Consider the following 21,097-nt stretch of genomic DNA (forward strand, 5'->3'; position numbering starts at 1 on the left):
GCAGCAGTGAAGGCCCCAGCAATCTTGAACCTGGTCCTGGGCCTTGACGGAGAAGAAACAGAGAACGACACTGACTCACCTCTGAGAGTCTGCACATCCTGCCTAATCGTGCGCAGTGGGACATCCTCTGCGATCCCTTGCATGCCTAACTTCTCGGCAGCCTCCGGCAGAAGCATTATCCTCTCTGACCCGTCATCCAGTACAGCGTAAGTGCTGATTGTTCGCTTGCCATAATGAATGCAGACTTTGACGATCTTTAGAAGGACTTTGCAGCCTTCAGTGGGTCTGTCTAGATACAGGACGTCGGTCGCTGCCTTCGAGTCACCGCTCACCACCGCTGTTGTTAGTGACCCTTTAGGTGTTCTAACATTGACATCATGCAGTACCTGCAGGTGCTTCCCTTGGCAGAGGCTGCACGTCTTCCTCAGATTGCACTGGGCCACCTGGTGTGACCGTGCGCAGCGCCAGCACCTCTTGTTACTCTTTATCCACTCTGTTAGCTGGTCCTTTGTCAACTTGGATACCATTGTGCACTGACTGAGATAGTGCTCTTCCGTGTTACAGAATGGACAGTATGGCTTGTTCTTACTGGCCACACCACCTGGCCTCACAGCCTGTGGCTTTGTCGGTACCTCCTTAGCACCATGAAGGACTGTGATGGATCTCTTACCCTGGCGCACCTCAGGCCTGGGCCACTGTTTCTCCTTTGTCCCTTTCACTGCTAGCTGCCCTTCAGAGTCTTGGCACCAGGACTCGTACTTAAGCCACCCTGCGAGATCTGCCAAGGTATGCATCCTCACACCTTGCTGGAACATGCAGCGGCGGAACTCTGCTCTCTGCTCGGGGGGTAGTTTACTAAGCAGACGAGCAACATGTGAACCACAGTGTAGTTCCACTTCTCCTTCTGGGCCTAGTGTCCTTAACATCCCCACAAGTGACTGTATCTGGAGGGCAAATCTCTCAAATGCTGAGACGTCTCCGCGCCTGATGTCAGGTGAGTCCATCATCGCAGCAATACGCCTCAGCACTATCTGATGTGGCTGGCCGAATTTGTCATTGAGGGCCTCCATAGTATCAGTGAAGGGTGTGGTAGAGTTGAGGTAAGCATCGGCTATTAATCTGGCCTCCTCTAGGTGCAGGTGATCAACCAACACTTGATACTTGAACAGCTCAGTCGCGTCCTCAGGTAGAAGATTCCCCAATGCCATCTTAAGCCTAGCAAACTCACTAGGGTCTCGACTTGAGAAGTTGGGAATTGTTGGGCAGGGACCACGGTAAACTGTCTCTGAGGTGATAGGAGTCCTGCCCGGATTCGGTCTCTCCGGCAGTGGCTGTGGAGAGGACAGATTGAACTGTTGCTCAGGGGATGCTGGATTACAGTCATGCTCAGTCTTACTGTCCCCATAGGCGGCGTGCGGATGCTTGGACCCACCCAGTGGGAAACTGCCTGAGCGAGGTGGAAGATGAACCGGCTTGAACCAAGGAGGTGAATTATGGGAGGCTTTATCTGGAAACCTGAGAGCTGGTGGAGGATCTGATGACAGACTCTGTCCTGGGTGGTCCACGACCATATTAGCAGGTGGGATTGCCATTGCCTCTGTCTTAATGGCTGGAAACACACATGCATCTTGGTGATGGGGGTTCAACACTGGTGGGTCACTAGGCAGTGGTTCTTCCTCAATTGGATCTGGCCACGGTGGTGGGGCAGGCCAGTCATCATCCTCCTCAATCTCTGGTGCATCACCCGGTAGCGGTGACTGCATTAACTTACTGGTTTGGAGAGAAGATGGGCCCTGCATGCTCTGGACAGCTTCCACTAACTGTCTCATTTCTGCCCGCAGTGCCTTGAGTTCGACCAGATCTGAGGACATACGTTGCTGGGTCTGCTGGATGAGGTGGCGCTCCTGACGGATATCCTCTAACTCTGCACTTATTTCCTTATTTGGATGTGTATAGGGGAGCACGAAGGGTAGAGGAGTAGAGTGATCATAGGCTTGTTCCCCATGCCATCTCTCTGGATACAGCTGGGGGGCTAGCTGATTCTCCTGGATGTGCTGTTGGCTCTGAGCTCCATAGCGCGAGGCCGTCTCATGGAGAATAGCATCCTGCCTCCACTGAGGGCTGGCTAGGTTGCAGCTAAAGGGGGAAATGAGGGAGGTCATCCTGGCCTTGTCCTCTTGGTGTCTGAGCTCTACATCCTCTCTATATGCCTGGCTAATGTAGCCTGGGTACTCCACCTCATAATCTGCGTAGCGCACAGGTGGGCGAGCATGTCGTTTGGGGCGTGCGCCACGAGCCTCGTACTCTGGGCCTGATTCCATCTCTGAGGCAAACCTAGTGCATCCGGCTCGAAGGACCAATTAATGTAGTGGAGATATCAAAGATAGGCACGGCTGTGGCACTGATTCAGTCTTTGAGCACTACGGTCACCCCGGTGTGTCGGCCAGAACACCACTTAAGGCCAAATTGTCCCAGAGTATGAAAGAAGGAGGGAGCTTGAGGTTCCGTTTGAGGCACTTTATTGTCACCACTCAATTTCTGGGGCTGTAAACACAGCGGGTGTACATAAGTGTGTGTGTGTGTGGTTTCCTACAAAGGAAATAAACAAGGGAAATAACGATAATTAAAGAGAATAGACAAGTCAAATACTCAAATATAAACATAATACAACATAGTTAACATAATCACATATAAAGATCAGAAAAATATAATACACTTCAAACTGCTCACACTATGCAACTAAATAGCATTAGTTCGAGGTTAAGCAACCGTCAGTACACAGGAACTACTTCCGGTAGTTGTACAAAATAAAAGCGTCCCCCATTATAATCCGCTATAATGCTCTTATTGTGAAGGGCAAGCGGGACGCTATACTTCCGATCAAACTACGTTTGCTATTTTATTAATCCACGTACCTAATTGTTCGCTACAAACTCCGCTACTTCAAAGTAAACAATCACAAGCATCACATACAACATACAGAGAAGGTCTGATAACACAGGAATGACATTATGGACATATGAGCGACCGTACATGCGTCAACAAAGCTAAACCGGGGTAAGCTAACAACATAAATTAGCATATGAAATGAGGGTGAACTCACGCGTTGCATGCGTGGCCTACCGCTCCAACTACGGACTACATTAGCTCCTAAATGGTAACATACTACAGTACTGACACAAACAAAGGCAAAATACAACACAGGTCACTACTTACTTGTCATTTACGCACACCTAACATTCCCCAGGAATCAGTGCATCCCCTCCGGACCAGCACTGCTCATCCGACATTAAACTGCCCACCTTACTAACCGGATGATGTCACTAGAAGGTGGGCTGGCCCAAACTGACAGAAGACTGGCTATTACATGAACTTATAAACACCAGTAAAACTATCCTATGAACTTTGGGGCCTTTTATACAAATAAGGTGTTAAATGGTCTACTAAGCAGTGTTTTGTCTTCCATCGGATGTGTCTGAGGAATCAAAAGAACTCGGTGAAGTGTTGATATTTCCACTATCTAAGTGCTTTGTATCTAACATTCACACGCATCCATACTCTGATGGATGAATCTCAGATTAACTTGGGTTTAGTATCTTTCCCAAGGATATTTGGCATGGAGATGGGCGAAGATGGGAATTGAAAAACAAACATGTAAATAGTAGGTAACCTGCTCTACCACGTGACCTACAGCCACCCCGACCTAAAGGAAGGGGGTTGTGACAAAGTGGATGAGCAGTTGTAATACTCTCCACTTATCCCAGATGTGTTGACTTCTTTTGCACAATATGCACATTCTTCTTTCTCTGTATTTATTTGCTATTAATTGCTATTTATCAAAGGCTAGTTTACGCTAATCCAGATAAATCTGAAAACTAAAAACGCTCTGCGTCTAAACTCTCATTTTCTTTTTGTTTGATTCATTTTTTTCCTGTCCCGTTTGGATCTTTAGCCATCAGAGTTGTTATCTGAAGGTCAAGAAAGATGCCAAGTGGATTTACTTTACCAAGTGGATCATCATGGCCATATTATAATTATGTATTTATTTTATTTTCATTTTTTAAAGACGGGACAGACATGACTGGGGGATAGGACAGGGAGAAAGAATGAAATAAAGAGAGGGAGAGAAAGAAAAATAGAGGGGAGAAGAGATGGTGAGAAAGGGGGGAAGAAAAAAAAAGAAAAACAAACAAAACACCTGGATCACCTATATGGAGATAAAAAACCAGAAGAGAAAACAAACAACAAAGAGCAACATAATAAAAACAACACCATCACAATAAACTAGCTAACAGTAGATAACAGTAGACACTAAATATTACATGTTATTGTGCAGTACGAAGATCGACAGCACACAATGTCCTTTGAGGTAAGTAAAAATCTAAATACTTTTTTCGAAACAATTATCCAACACAAAATTTAAAATCCATGTCTGAACACAGTTGCTGCCTTAAAATTTTCCCCCGGATTTTCTTTGAACAGAGGTGGTATTCAATTCAATTCAATTCAATTCAATTTTATTTATATAGCGCCAAATCACAACAAAAGTCGCCTCAAGGCGCTTCATAGATACAGAGAAAAACCCAACAATCATATGACCCCCTATGAGCAAGCACTTTGGCGACAGTGGGAAGGAAAAACTCCCTTTTAACAGGAAGAAACCTCCGGCAGAACCAGGCTCAGGGAGGGGCGGCCATCTGCTGCGACCGGTTGGGGTGAGAGAAGGAAGACAGGATAAAAGACATGCTGTGGAAGAGAGACAGAGGTTAATAACAGACATGATTCAATGCAGAGAGGTCTATTAATACATAGTGAGTGAGAAAGGTGACTGGAAAGGAAAAACTCAATGCATCTTGGGAATCCCCCGGCAGCCTACGTCTATTGCAGCATAACTAAGGGAGGATTCAGGGTCACCTGGTCCAGCCCTAACTATATGCTTTAGCAAAAAGGAAAGTTTGAAGCCTAATCTTGAAAGTAGAGATAGTTTCTGTCTCCCGAATCCAAACTGGAAGCTGGTTCCACAGAAGAGGGGCCTGAAAACTGAAGGCTCTGCCTCCCATTCTACTTTTAAATACTCTAGGAACAACAAGTAGGCCTGCAGAGCGAGAGCGAAGTGCTCTAATAGGGTGATATGGTACTACAAGGTCATTAAGATAAGATGGGGCCTGATTATTTAAGACCTTGTATGTGAGGAGCAGGATTTTGAATTCAATTCTGGATTTAACAGGAAGCCAATGAAGGGAAGCCAAAACAGGAGAAATATGCTCTCTCCTTCTAGTCCCTGTCAGTACTCTTGCTGCAGCATTTTGGATTAGCTGAAGGCTTTTCAGTGAGTTTTTTGGACATCCTGATAATAATGAATTACAGTAGTCCAGCCTGGAAGTAATAAATGCATGAACTAGTTTTTCAGCGTCACTCTGAGACAGGATATTTCTAATTTTAGAGATGTTGCGCAAATGGAAGAAAGCAGTCTTACATATTTGTTTAATATGTGCGTTGAAGGACATGTCCTGGTCAAAAATGACTCCAAGGTTCCTCACAGCGTTACTGGAGGCCAAGGTAATGCCATCCAGAGTATGAATCTGGTTAGATACCATATTTCTAAGATTTTCAGGGCCGAGTACAATAACCTCAGTTTTATCTGAATTAAGAAGCAGAAAGTTAGCGGCCATCCAGGTCTTTATGTCTTTAAGACATTCCTGCAGTTTAACTAATTGGTGTGTGTTATCTGGCTTCATGGACAGATAGAGCTGGGTGTCATCTGCATAGCAGTGAAAATGTATGCTATGTCTTCTAATGATGCTGCCTAAGGGAAGCATGTATAATGTAAACAGAATTGGTCCTAGCACTGAACCCTGTGGAACTCCATAATTGACCTCAGTGTGTGAAGAGGACTCTCCATTTACATGCACAAATTGGAGTCTATTAGATAGATATGATACAAACCACTGCAGTGCAGTACCTGTAATACCTACAGCATGTTCTAATCGCTCTAATAGGATATTATGGTCGACAGTATCGAACGCTGCACTGAGGTCTAGCAGGACAAGCACAGAGATGAGTCCACTGTCAGAGGCCATAAGAAGATCATTTGTAACCTTCACTAAAGCTGTTTCTGTGCTGTGATGAGCTCTGAAACCTGACTGAAACTCTTCAAATAAACCATTCCTCTGCAGATGATCTGTTAGCTGTTTGACAACTACTCTTTCAAGGATTTTTGATATGAAAGGAAGGTTGGAGATTGGCCTATAATTAGCTAAGACTGCTGGGTCTAGAGATGGCTTTTTGAGTAAAGGTTTAACCACAGCCAGCTTGAAGGCCTGTGGTACATAGCCGATTATTAGAGATAGGTTGATCATATTTAAGATCGAAGAATTAATCAATGGCAGGACTTCTTTGAGCAGTTTTGTAGGAATGGGGTCTAAAAGACACGTTGATGGTTTGGAGGAAGTAATTATTGAAGTTAACTCAGAAAGATCAATTGGAGAAAAAGAGTCTAACTTAACATCAATGGTACTAAGAGTAGCTGTAGATAATATTACATCTGTGGGATGATTACTGGTAATTTTTTCTCTAATGATAAAAATTTTATTTGTGAAGAAGTTCATGAAGTCATTACTAGTTAACGTTAAAGGGATGGTTGGCTCAACAGAGCTCTGACTCTTTGTCAGCCTGGCTACAGTGCTGAAGAGAAACCTGGGGTTGTTCTTATTTTCTTCAATCAGTGATGAATAGTAAGATGTTCTGGCTTTGCGGAGGGCTTTCTTATAAAGCAGCAAACTATTTCTCCAGGCTAAATGATGATCCTCTAAATTTGTGACACGCCATTTCCTCTCCAGATTACGAGTCATCTGCTTTAGGGTACGTGTTTGAGAATTATACCACGGAGTCAGGTACTTCTGATTAGAGACCTTAGTTTTCACTGGAGCTACAGTATCCAGAGTCGTACGTAGTGAGGAGGTGAAATTATTAACAAGATAATCGACCTCTGTTGGGGTAGCGTTCAGATAGCTGCTCTGCTCTGTGTTGGTACAGGGCATTGAAGATGATAACAGTGGGTGGATTATATTCTTAAACTTAGTTACAGCGCTTTCAGAAAGACATCTACTTTGATAAAATCTACTCTCCACTGCTGTGTAATCAATTATTGTAAATGTAAATGTTATCAGGAAATGATCAGACAGGAGAGGGTTTTCAGGAAACACTGTTAAATGTTCAGTTTCTATGCCATATGTTAAAACAAGATCTAGAGTGTGATTAAAGTGGTGGGTGGGTTCTTTTACATTTTGAGAGAAGCCAATTGAGTCTAATAACAGACTAAATGCCATGTTGAGGCTGTCATTTTTAGCATCTACATGGATGTTAAAATCACCCACAATAATTATTTTATTTGAGCTCAGAACTAAATTAGATATAAAGTCTGAGAAATCAGACAGAAACTCTGTGTAAGGCCCAGGTGGACGATAGATGATAACAAGTAAGACTGGTTTCTGAGTTTCACAGCTGGGGTGGACAATGTTAAGCATCAGGCTTTCAAATGAATTAAAAGTCTGTCTTGGTCTTTCATTAATTAATAGGCTGGTGTGAAAAATTGCTGCCACACCGCCCCCTCGGCCTGTGCTTCGAGGTTTCTGGTAGTTAGAATGACTCGGGGGTGTTGATTCATTTAAACTAACATAATCATCCTGCTGCAACCAGGTTTCTGTAAGGCAGAGTAAATCAATTTGTTGATCAATTATTAAGTCATGTACTAACAGAGACTTGGAGGAGAGAGACCTAATATTTAATAATCCACATTTCACTGTTTTACTCTTTGGTTCAGATGTGGATACTGTATTGTTCTTTCTTTTTGATTGTTTATGTTTAAGTTGTTTGTTGCTGGTTTTTAGTTTGTTTTTTGTCTTTTTGGAAGCTGACACAGTCTCTATGGAGATGGGTTTTTGGGGGGGTAGCAGGAGGAGAGAAGCTGCAGAGAGGCGTGTAAGACTGCAACTCTGCTTCCTGGTCCCAACTCTGGATAGTCATATTTTGGGGGGTTTAATAAATTTGTCCATATTTCTAGAAATGAGAGCTGGCATTCAATGAAACATCTCCTGACCTGGGTGGTTAGGAGAGACAGGCTGGAGCCTTGTGTTGAATGTGTATAGGGCTTTGGAATGTGACATCGCGGGAGGGGGCGTGGCCAGGATTTTTGGTTGAGGTGTCATTTTTGTAGGCCAAAAAAAGCACTAACAATGGAGAGGAGCAAAAGCCAAGATCGACAGTTTTGTTTTATCTACTTTCAAATCCATTTATTACAAATGTAACAATCAACAAAAGTTAGCACATACATGTAATTTAAGGAGCTTGGAAAGAAAAGCGTCTGGACTTCTTTGAGTTGCTTGAAGACGTTTCACCTCTCATCCGAGAAGCTTCTTCAGTTCTAAGGTCAAATGGTGGAGAGTTCCAGATTTAAACCCAGTGGGAGTTTCCCCCCAAAGAGGGACAAAGGACCCCCTGATGATCCTCTAATCACATGAGCCAAGGTGTGAAAATGGGTGTGGGTCACAATCAGCCAGTGTTTCGGTTGAGCTCATTGTGAAACCTGGCCCCACCCTATCATGCGATTTCCTGAGGTCAAATGGCCCAGGAAGTGAGTGGGCATTAAGGCTTCTGGGAAGGGATGTCAAAACTGGATTATAGATGGCAGACAGTTGGTGTCATAAACCACCACCTCTGTCCAAAGATGGTCGCTCACAGTGGACATAAATGGCTTCTTTCATACATACATGTAATTATTAATTTTTTTATGAATCCATAGAACGCTGCATGTTATATTCTAAATCTGACTTTTCTTTTTCAGAAACCTGCCTGCAAAAAATTAACCTAAAGTATGTAATGCAAGGATGTAATCACTTTCAAGATGGAGTAAGCATAAAGTTTGACTTTAAATGACAATTATGGACACCTAAAATGATAAGGAGATTAAGTTCATGCAGTTCATTAATCAATATATAAAACTAAAATAGAATGTGTTTTTAGTGACACAGGACACAAACATGGAAGCAAGATATATAATTGGGATTATTTATAATAAATATAAATAAATCATTGCAATTTCTTTAACCATAGAGAATAACTAAAATCTTCAGGACAATGTCACATTAATACACTGAACTCACTATGTTATCCCTCTAACAGAGTCCACATGTTCTCACTGTAATTTCCCCCTGATGAATGAATTTATCCTTGCACTAATGAATCTGAATGTTCGGGGTGAAATCAAATGCGTTTTACTCAAGCTGACTTACATTTGTTTGAATGACGACGTACTCACGACTTGGAGGTTTAAAAATAGCCTAATCTTGTACCCAACCATTGGTGAATTTGATGTGCACCTCCAGAGATTTATACTTGCAAAACTGGTTTGCCGTGTATGTGCTGACTCCACAGACAAGGTATGAAAATACAGGGTGGGCCATTTATATGGATACACCGTAATAACATGGGAATGGTTGGTGATATTAAAGTCCTGTTTGTGGCACATTAGTATATGTGAGGGGGCAAACTCCTCGAGATGGGTGGTGACCATGGTGGCAATTTAGAAGTCGGCCATCTTGGATACAACTTTTGTTTTTTCAATAGGAAGAGGGTCATGTGACGCATCAAGCTTACTGGTAATGTCACAAGAAAAACAATGGTGTGCTTGGTTTCAGGGTAACTTTATTCTTTCATGAGTTATTTACAAGTTTATAAATGGCCCACCCTGTATATCAGGGTAAGTCAATGGCGATAGGTCCTCGGGATTTCTACTCCACGGCCATATTTCATACGGGTCCACATTTCCGATGCACTCTGTTTTTTGCAAGTACTGTCTCTTTGCATCCGGATGCAATCTGTCTCTATACCATCCTTTTTCTTTTGTGCTGCTTTTAAGCATGGTTCGTTGCAATCTTCCTTCCAACACAGTTTGTTTTGATTCGTGGTCTGCAAATATGGCGCTGCGCTCCTACAATACATTGCACCATTATGTCAATTCCAAAGCTCTATTGGAGGCTGTTGTTGTTGGTGGAGAGTAGTGAGCAGGGTGAGCAGAGGAGGTGTAAAGTGACTGAGGTGTCAGGGGTGGAACAGTAGCAGTCGGGGTGGGTGAGTCTGCAGCCAATGTTGGAGACTGCATCCTGGATGAATCAAATGATTCAGTTAATTTGCTCACCTCACATCACCCCCGGGCAGAGACTTCTGGTCTTTGTGGCACGAGATGGTTCTAAGACCTCTCCAGACTTCGCTAACATTGTTCTGCTGAAGCTGGTTCTCAATTTTCTGCCTGTAGCTGTCCTTCTCATTCCTTATCAGTCCTCTCAGCCCTCTGCACCTTTTTCAACTCCTTGTTGTCTCTAGATTTGAATGCCCTCCTCTTCTGCTTGAGGACAGCTTTTATTTCTGGGGTAATCCACGGTTTACTGTTGGAGAAACAATGGGTATGGCGTTATCCACACAGAAGTTAATATAGTCTGTAATGCAGGGCACAAGGCTGTTGATGTCCCCTCCGTGGTGGTCACAGATCACCTCCCACACAGTAGACTCAAAACAGTCCCTAAGAGCCTCCTCACTCTCCTCCGATGATCTCTGCACTGTGTGGGTGGTTGGTGGCTCCCTGCGCACTAAGGGCTTGTACACAGGGACAAGGCGAGGTAGTATGTATGCATGCTAATGGCTAACAGCTCAATGTCTCTGTTGCATAGTTGTTCTTTCACAGTGATGTACCCAGGGTTACACCATCTGTCGTTCACAAACACTACAAGACCCCCTCCTTTCCTTTTACTGCTCTCTCTCGTCCTGTCCACCTGCAGCAGCTGGAATTAGTGATGTGTCGGTCGCGAACGAAACGACTCTTAGAGCCGACTCTTTGAAGTGAACGACGCGAGCCGGCTCCTTATTGGGAGCCGTGGGTAGGGATGGGTATCGTTTAGGTTTTATCCGATACCAGTAATTCTTTTTGTGCAGAATTTTATAGTGTTGTTAATAATAAATTAATTAAAGCAACAAAACAACCTGAAGAGCCGGTTGGGAGCTGAAAGAGCCTGCTCTTTTTAGTGAGCCGAGCCGAAAGAGCCGGTTCTCTAAAAAGAGACGGAAATCCCATCACTAGCTGGAATCCAGGCAACGTCACGCTCGTGTCTGGAGTTTGTCAGCTGCCCTTTGGAGGAAGCCCATTTCCACCACTTGTATCCGTGATCTTGTTCTTTTGGCCACTACCCACAGATCGTGATCATAGGTGAGGGTCCGTCTGTCGATCTCCTGCTCCCTTCTCTCGTCACTCGTGAACAAGACCCCACGATACTTCAACTCTTTCACTTAGGGCAGAGTTATATACCCCAAATTCTTTGATCTTCGGGCTGAAGGAAGAACAACACTGTGTTTAAATGCTCAATCAACAATCACTTTAACCCATACAATTCTCATTATACCATACAACCACTCTGCGCATTACAATCATCTGGATGGGAGTTGTGCACAGAGAGGGTGACAGCAGATCTCAAAATGTCGGACCGTTACTCAAACCCTTATAGCCTCGGCCCCCCTCCAAAGTCATAAAAATCTAAACATCCACATTCTTTCTATCTCTCAGTAGACTAAGTTACGACCTTGGCTTCCTGTTTTTCTCCTCCTGGTTAAAGTGGGGGAGAAGCTCTTGAGCAGTATGTTCTGTTCTTTTTGCAATCAGAAAAGCAATGATTCTCTGCAAACAGTATTACTTTGTAAAATCAGCAGTATGAAGTACCAAAAAAACAGTGTAATTCATTCACAGTAAGTCAGCATTATAATGTGATACAAATCAGTCTAATAAATCTAATAATTTTCACCTTCTTCTAAATCAGGAATATAGTGCAACCTAAAACAATATAATGATTTCACAATCTTTAATCAAAGGCATAATGTGGCCTCCAGCAGTATAATGATTCAACAATTTTTAATTAGAGGTATAATGTAGCATAAGATAGTGTAATAATCTCACAGCAGAAACTCATCCCTGACCCGGATTGGGCACTCCACCCTTATCTGGCAGTGGACCATGGCCTCAGATTTGGAGGTACTGATTCTCATTCCCACAGCCTTACACTCGAGGCTATCACCTGATTAAGCCAGCAGAACCATATCATCCACAAAAAGCAGAGATGAGATTCTGAGACCACCCAACCAGGAGAGCCCTATACGTCCAGAGCCTTCATGAATCCAGGGGGGACCTCATCCACGCCCGGGGGTGCTGCCACAAGGAGTTGTTTAACTGCCTCAGTGACCTCACCTCCTGAGATTGGCGGTTAATCCCACTGGTACATCTTCCCTGGAGGAAGCAGAGTCTGACGTCAGACGAAGGGGATGAAGGAGGTCCTCTAAGCATTCCTTCCACCGTCCGACAATTTTCTCAGTTGAAGTCAGCAGTGTTCCAACCACACTATACACAGCGCAGGTAGAGCACCGCTTTCCCCTCCTGAGTCACCTGACGGTTTGCCAGAATCTCTTTGAGGCAGTTGAAAAGGTTTTTTTTTCCATGGCCTGCTTGAACTCCTCCGACACCCGAGTTTTTGCTTCAACCACTGCCTGAGCCGCATTCCACTTGGCCTGTCGGTACCTATCAGCTGCTTCCCACGGGCTAACCAAGCCCAATAGGACTCCTTATTCGGCTTGGTGGCTCCCTTCACCTCTAGTGTCCCCCATTTGGTTTGGGGGTTACCACCACGACAGGCACAAACCAGCTTCCGGCCGCAGCTCAGTGCAGCGGCTTCAGCAATGGAGCTGCTGAACATGTCCCTAGTCTCCCTTGGAATGCCGTTGGAGCTCTGCCGGAGGTGTGCTTTGAAGATCTCATGGACTGGGGCCTCTGCCAGGCATTCCCAACACAACCCCACTATATATTTCGGTGCGCCAGCTCTGGTACAGCACATGAGCATTGTTGTCCTACTGGAAGACTTCAGAGTCCCCAGGCAGCGCACCCACAGCACCCCACCCAGGAACTCCAAGACGGGTGGTGGTCCTGCAGGAAGATGGGCCCATTTCTGATGATTCAACTGTGGAATTCAACTTATTTTTTTAGAAGGACATGCTAAATTACTTTTGTGGCATGTTAAATGGTTAAAATCAGTTGTAGTTGAAAATCTGTTTTTTTTTGTCTTTGTACACCATCACAGTGGAATTTAAATGTAAAGAACAAAATACAAGCTTTTACCTTTAATTCAAGACTTTTAGTAAAGTATTGCATTAACTGACAAGATGTCAGGGTTGACATTATGAGAACTGGAATGATAGGAAATGGTAAAACTGACCCGACCAAAGAACTGGCACGTAGCCAACAGGTTCTTAAACCCTGGCCAGTCGGTGTTGCCAACTTAGCCATTTTTTCCCTATATTTAGTGAGTTTTCAGACCCCTTAGGGACTTTTGATTCACTGCAAATGAATCACACATGAGTGAAGCCGCTGCTCCTCCCCTGACTGTAATGCAGTCAGTTCTTCTTTTACTCTTACTCTTAGAGTACTCTTACTTTTACTCACACACACACAAAGTAACTCTGCCAGAGTGCCTGTTTTGGGTCACTTTTGCCGGTACCAAGCCCAGATAAACGAGGTGGGTTGGAATTGTGACATTAAAAAAAAACAATAATTGCTATAAGAAGTTTAATTTGTAGTTCTAAATATATTCGAAATGCATTAGTTGTGTTTTTTACTCACTTTATGTGTCTTCCATGATGATATTTTTCCTTCCTACAACGTAGGTCACAATTACTTAAGCATGACCAATTATGCAAATTAGGCAATGATGTCATTTAGCGACTTCTAGTGACTTTTAGGACAGCCAATAGCGATTTTCCTGGCCGCAGTGTTGGCAAAACTGTGACGTCAGGGACTGGTTAACTGCAGCCATTATAATATGCATTTTGGCCTTGTATTTAATTAATTTGCAGTGGCAATATGAGATATTTGTGGACGTCACCAATTCACACAAGTGCTTTCTTCTATGCTCTTTCTATGTAAGTGCTTTATATCTAACATTCACACACATCCAAACAGCGATGGATGGCGGATAGAGGCCCCCCTAAGTACAAGAAGCCAAGGAGGACCACTGCAAGGGGCAACTGTGCCACCCACCTAGAAAACAGCTGAGAGGAGCACTGGACTGGGGTCCCCCAGCAGCCATGGTGCAGAACCAACAGGGAGACACAGCAACAAGTCTGCAGGCTACACCAGCAGCCGGGTATGCCATAGCAGACTGAACCCAGAGACCCGAGATCCAAGGGCCCTCTTTACATCCCGGAAGGGGCCCGACAGAGCCAGGCAGGCAGGCACTAGCATGTATTCCCAACCTCATGCGCACATATACAAATAATTAGCAGTCGCCCGCCATGGAGACATGGCTCCCCCAAACATACTCTACACCCCCAGGTCCAGGCACCAGCACCCCCAGAGGGGCAATCTGACCCCAGATGGCTGCTCCTCCTCCCAGCCCCCTGCCCCAGATGGCGAACAGAAAGCAAGGCTGTGTGAAGACCCCATACTTCACTCTACCCACATATATTTTGTGTTGCTGCATGCCATTCTAAAGTGCATTTAAAACGGGGAGGGGCATAGTGCCAACGACCTCCTAACAAACAGCTGATGTCACCATGGCCCCTCCTGTGGATCCTCAATGTCTACATGTATTTAAAATTGAGAGTTCAGCATCAGCACTAAAGGTGAGGCTGAATAAAAAGTTGGTCCTCTGGATGCTGTTCAGTGTGCCCATCCCCAAGGCCCTATATGTATGGACCTCAGTGACACACCTGTAACTCCAGGCCCTGCATTTTTGGTGGAACCACCAAACTTATAATTAGTAGGTAACCTGCTCTATCAACTGACTGGGACCGTGGTCAGTCAGCCACCCAACCCCAAAGGAGGGGGGTAAACATTATGAACATTTTTTTGTCCGACTGCTTTAATTTGCATCCCATTGATCGCATCCCTGAACTTCCTCCAGCAATGAATGCTGTTAACTTCCTGTGGTCTCTACATAGAAGGGAAGGGATGGAGAATAATGGAATAATCAACAATAATACAATCATAGGGATCCAGAAGCAGGCGTGATCTGTCAGTAAACAAAAGCTGTTTTTAACATTTAATTATCATCTATTCATTTATTACTGCCCTGTTGTGTCATTGAACTCAGATTGTCACAACAATACTGAAAGTATTATCAAGTTTAATCAGAATCAGAATCCTTTATTGATCCCTGGGGGAAATTATTATTTTTTTTGTTACAGTGCTCCATTATAAACCAACATAAACCAACATTAAGACAAGACAGACAATACGCTAACTAAGAATAGTACAATATATACATATATATATATACATAAGTCACTCATTAATAAATAGCTGGAAAAGAAACGTGTAGTTGTAGCAGTAACCAGTGTGTTAAGTGGATGCGTTGTACAGGGAGCCACAGGCAGGAAAGATTTCCTGTGTCGTTCAGTGGTGCTTTTCGGTAACCTCAGTCTCTCACTGAACGAGCTCCTGTGACTGACCAGCATGTCATGGAGTGGGTGGGAGGTGTTATCCAACATTGTCTTTATCTTGGACAGCATCCGCCTCTCCGACACCACCTTGAGGGAGTCCAGCTCCATCCCCACAACATTACTGGCCTTACGAATTAGTTTATTAAGTCTGTTGGCATCTGCGACCCTCAGCCTGCTCCCCCAGCATGCAACAGCATAGAGGATCGCACTGGCCACAACAGACTCATAGAAAATCTTGAGCATTTTCTGGCAGATGTTGAAGGACCTCAGTCGCCTCAAAAAATAGAGACGACTCTGGCCCTTCCTGTAAAGTGCTGTGGTGTTTTTAGCCCAGTCCAGTTTATTGTCAATGTGTACTCCAAGGTATTTATAGTCCTCCACAATGTCAACACTGACCCCCTGGATTGAAACAGGGGTCAAGTGTTTCCTGGTCTTCCTGAAGTCCACGATCAGTTCCTTGGTCTTTGCCACGTTGAGCTGCAGATGATTCTGCTCACACCACGTGACAAAGGAGTCGACCACAGCCCGGTACTCTGTCTCATCATCCCTGCTGATGCATCCAACCACCAGTCATCAGGAAACTTCTGAAGATGGAGGTCTCTGTGCAGTGGCTGAAGTCTGTGGTGTAGAGGGTGAAGAGGAAGGGGGAGAGGACAGTCCCCTGTGGTGCCCCTGTGTTGCTGATTACCTTGTCAGACACACACTGTGGGAGACGTACATATTGTGGTCTTCCTGTCAGGTAATCAACAATCCAGGACACCAGAGAAGCATCCACCTGCATCGCTGCTAACTTATCACCCAGGAGGGTCGGCCTGATGGTGTTGAAAGCACTAGAAAAGTCAAAAAACATGACCCTCACAGTGCTCGCCGGCTGGTCCAGATGGGTGTAGACACGATTGAGCAGGTAGATGATGGCGTCCTCAGTTCCGAGACAAGTCTGATAAGCGAACTGAAGGGGATCCAAATGTGGTCTTACTATGGGTCGCAGCTGGTCCAGGATGAGCCTTTCCAGGGTCTTCATGATGTGGGAGGTCAGTGCCATGGGCCTGTAATCCTGGGGGCCACTGGGACGTGGCGTCTTTGGTACAGGGACGAGGCATGATGTCTTCCACATCATTGGGACCCTCTGCAGACTCAGACTCAGCATAAACAGTTTATGAAAGACTCCACACAGCTGGGGGGCACAGGTCTTGAGGACGAGGGGACTCACTCCGTCTTACTCATATTGTTCTCAAAGTTTGTAGTTTTCATAATTCCAAATTCAGATGAGGTCAGCTGAATCAGAAAACACTGAAGGACTTTATTAGAACTGATGTCAGACTGTGACGTCGGACCCCAACACACGCACACACACACCGTGGTTATGGTGACACACACTTCTTTTATTATAACTGTGGTTTCAGCTTAAACGCACGGGACACAGACACTCCCGCTCAGTAGTCGCTCCGTTCGCTTCCTCAACTGTCACTGAAACATAAGAAAAGAAACAATCAGTCACTCGTCCCAAACACCTGTGCAGCCCCGCCTCCGCCCCGCCCCGGGAGCTCACCGTGTCACCCCTCCCCTGCAGTGGGCCAGAGACCACACCCGAGCCACACAGACCTTTCAGTCCTATGGATGACTGTCAGTGGACTAAAGATCCTTTGTTTTTATTGAAAAAAAAAACAAAAAAACAAAACAAAAATGAACAAACAGTCATTACGACTTGCGACTGGTGGTTGTCAGGCAGACACCAACTGGTGTCTGGTGTGACTGAGGCCTTACCTGCATTATATTGAGGGGAATGCAGATGTCTGAGGTGAACTACTGTGATGTATGTATTTAGTAAAATACACGAAGGAAATCGGGATATGAGAAATAAAAAAATGAAAGGCAGAAAAACGTACTGTAAATATATTTATTTAATTATTGAGAATATGAATCATTTCCCATCAGTCACAGTCACTGTATTCCTCGTGAACATGATGAACATTTTTTGTCGGACTGCTTTGATCTGCATCCCATAGATAACAGCATTCAGTGCTGGAGGAACCACATGGAACATCATGGAGGCTAACTTCCTTTGGTCTGTCAAATGTGGGAAGCGATGGAGGAGCACCATGACAATGCCTGACACAAACATGATGACATACATAGTCAGGTGGGTGGTGTAGGTCTGGAGCGCCCGGCTGTTCAGTGTCTTGCTCTTGCTGCTCAGACACACCATGGCGATCCTCAGGTAGGTGATAGTGACGCTGCCAATGGAGGAGCCCATCAGAAGGACAGTGTAGCCGAGACCGTAAATGTTATTGATGAGGATGCTTTCACAGGAGAGCTTAAACAAAGAGGCATTGTCACAGAAAGGGTTAAATATGATCCACCTGCAGCGTGACAGGCGAACGCTGAGGCCCACGAGGATTGTCACCATAACGAAGATTACTGCCCAGGCCAAGACCGACAGCTTCACCACCATCCAGTTGGTCATGATGGTGGCGTACTGCAGCGGGTTGCAGATTGCCACATAGCGATCAAAAGCCATGATCATGAGTATAGTGTGAGAAGAACCTGCATAAATGTGAACACAAAAGGCCTGAATGACACAGTCTACATAGTGGATGTACCGATCTGAGCTGGGAATAAAAATATCCCTCAGCATACGTGGAATGATTGTTGTGGCTCCAAATACATCATTAATGCTCATGTTACAGAAGAGCAGATACATGGGCTGGTGGAGGCTACTATCCAGCGTGATCAGGATCACCAGGACAATGTTGGAAAACATGATGAAGATGTAAATGAGGAAGAGGAGGATGAAAGCAGGAATGGAGGCATCTGGGCTGACTTGTAAACCTTCTAAGAGCAGGATATCTAAAGTCTGGTTTTCCATAGTGCAGAAGGTTAATTTCAACCTGGAGAGAAGACAGAAAAACATGTTTATTTTCAAACTTTAAAGGGATTTTAAAGTGTTTTTGAGATATTTTAGCTACCACAGGTTTTTGGTGTGTGCCATACCTTTTTGGATTTAGACTGTTTTATTTAGTAATTCTTGATCTCTTTAAAATTCTATTGGTTTCACAACATTCTCTTGTTAGTTTTGATTGACCCACCCTCATTAGTTTCCCCTGAGCTTAATCTGCCACACATCCCAAATCATATGATCATTTTCCTCAGTTTGTTTAAACCTCTCACTGGCTTTATTCGGATCTTTTCAATTGTTGTCCTGCCTTTTTTCTTCCACATTTGCATTTTCCCATCTGTCTTGTCGGTGGAGAGTGTAGAGAGTGCCACTTTGTGACATTTTTTCAGTGTGTTTGTGAAGCCTTCTTGAATTAAAGATTTGGGATAGGGATTTTATTTCTGTTCCTTGGTGATGCACTATACATGCTTCCCTCAGGCAAGGGGTCTGCAACCTTTAAGACCCAAAGAGCCACTTGGACCCAGTTTCCACGCAAAAGAAAACACTGGGAGCCGCAAATACTTTTTAAAACCTAAAATGAAGATAACACTGCATATATTGTTTTTACCTTTATGCTTTGTGTGAACAACTAAAGTAAGTAGGTAAAGTTTATTTATTAAGCGCTTTTCACAGACAGGCAGTCACAAAGCGCTGTACACAAATATTAGAATAAACAATACAATCAATAGACATTATACACAATGTAAAAGATCAAATGTAAATAATGTAAAGAATATAAAATACGTAGATCAACAAAAGGCTTGTTTGAAAAGAAAAGTTTTTAACTGCTTTTTAAAAGAATCCACAGAGCAACTAAGGTGTGTTGCTTATGAAATCCATGAAGTGCTACAGAGAAAATTACATTTTATTTATGTAATTAACACATTTTGAACTCTTAAAGAAATATAACAAAAGGAAACACCCAGCTGAACTAAAATGATCCAGCAAACAAAAATTGTTGCCGCCACCCTTATATCTCCTTTGGGCTTTTGGAGCCTTGACCTGACTTTTAAAAAATAATTGGGAAAAAGCACTATGCTGCCAAAAAATTCTGCCTAAATATGTATTTCACCTGGTTAATGTGTGTGGCGGGGTGTGGTCTGCAGTGCCGCTGTATGGGAGTCGGACGCACCTGAACGGCACCCGCAATCACGCCTCGCCGCCTTAAAGTCTGTGCTCTCTCTGCTGTTGTGTCGGGCTGTGAGCTGAAAAGCTACAGCCGGCTGTATGCGTACAGCAACCGTGTGTGAAAAGCGGTCAATAAAGAGATGCTGAAAAGCTTGTTGATGCAAACATCGTCGGGTCTGCCGTGATATGTTTACAATAAGACTTATGGTCCCGAACCTCTGCGCACAGCGTCTGCAAATCGGGGCTGTACGAAGTCACTTTCATCTTTACGCAGGACTGTAAGGTGTCGTCTGTGAGGCGTGAGTGGTGTTTGTTTTTAACATAGTTCACGGTGGAGAATAGCTGATGACATAATGTGGATCCGAAGATCCATAACTGGCCTACCTGGGGTTGAAAGTCTCGATAAATGCACAGCGTTTCGACGGGTAAACCGGCTTCCGCGAGTGTGACGCTTATTTTGAGTGATGAAAAAATAATAAGATATAATTTTATTTTTATATTTCAATATCACAATAATCTTCCAATTTAGAACTACAAGTTAAAAAAAAGAACTAAACACAAATAAAATACACTTCAGCTAAATACTTCTAATTAATTTTCCCAAACCACCCGGAGCCGCAAAATAAAGACTAAAGAGCCGCATGCAGCTCCGGAGCAGCGGGTTGCCGACCCCTGCCTGAGGCAGTGTCATCAGAAAGCATAGCAAACATTTTCACTGCTATGTTGATGACACCCAGCTCTCTCTGTCCATGAAGCCAGATAACACACACCAATGAGTTAAACTGCAGGAATGTCTTAAAGACATAAAGACCTGGATGGCCGCTAACTTTCTGCTTCTTAATTCAGATCAAACTGAGGTTATTGTACTCGGCCCTGAAAATCTTAGAAATATGGTATCTAAGCAGATTCTTACTCTGGATGGCATTACCTTGGCCTCCAGTAACGCTGTGAGGAACCTTGGAGTCATTTTTGACCTTCAATGCACATATTAAACAAATATGTAGGACTGCTTTCTTCCACAAATATCTATTAGAAACATTGTATCTGAGACTGATTAAAAACTAGCTCATTATTACTTCTAGGCTGGACTACTGTAATTCATTAGCGTCATGCTCCTGGGCCTGGAGACACAGTGTTTTGTGTTATCATTATTTGCATTCTGTCTATCTCTACTTTTAAGATTAGGCTTAAAACATTCCTGTCACGATCCTGGGTCTTATGACCCAGTGTTTTGAGTTTAGTTTATTGGATGTTTATATGATTAAGCTCATGAGTTTTTCTAGTTCTTTGTTATTAGATTCCCCTTGTGTCTTCAAACCCCTGTTAAGTCTCCCTTGCCCTTCATGTGTTTCATGTCTGTTATGCTGTCAAGTTCATGTAGTCATGTCTGCGTTTCATTATGTTTCCTATTTTATTTTCTAAGAGGTTCTGTGTTTTGTTTTACTCTTTCCCTGTGGCGTTGTTGTGTCCACGTTGTGTCTACTGTGCCTTTCTGTCCCATGTTTC

General features: G+C 44.0%; 1 protein-coding gene and 1 long non-coding RNA gene across 2 annotated transcripts; both read right to left on the reverse strand.

The window, feature by feature from the left end:
* Positions 1-2,502: 2,502 nt before the first annotated feature.
* On the reverse strand, positions 2,503-3,412 carry LOC146379721 (uncharacterized). The gene is made up of 2 exons (XR_014801468.1): positions 3,217-3,412; positions 2,503-2,589 (listed from the first exon to the last, which is right to left on the reverse strand). It is a non-coding gene; the product is annotated as an uncharacterized LOC146379721 (long non-coding RNA).
* A 14,037-nt stretch (positions 3,413-17,449) lies between these two features.
* Positions 17,450-18,404, reverse strand: LOC146379722 (olfactory receptor 52J3-like). Its single transcript, XM_084941119.1, has one exon. It carries the CDS (start codon positions 18,392-18,394, stop codon positions 17,450-17,452), a length of 945 nt encoding a protein of 314 aa, XP_084797245.1. The 5' UTR covers positions 18,395-18,404.
* Between the last annotated feature and the right edge of the window lie 2,693 nt (positions 18,405-21,097).

Source organism: Perissodus microlepis, chromosome 10 (genome assembly GCF_051167445.1).
Source record: "Perissodus microlepis isolate ML-2025 ecotype Zambia chromosome 10, ASM5116744v1, whole genome shotgun sequence".
Classification (NCBI taxonomy): Eukaryota; Metazoa; Chordata; class Actinopteri; order Cichliformes; family Cichlidae; genus Perissodus; species Perissodus microlepis.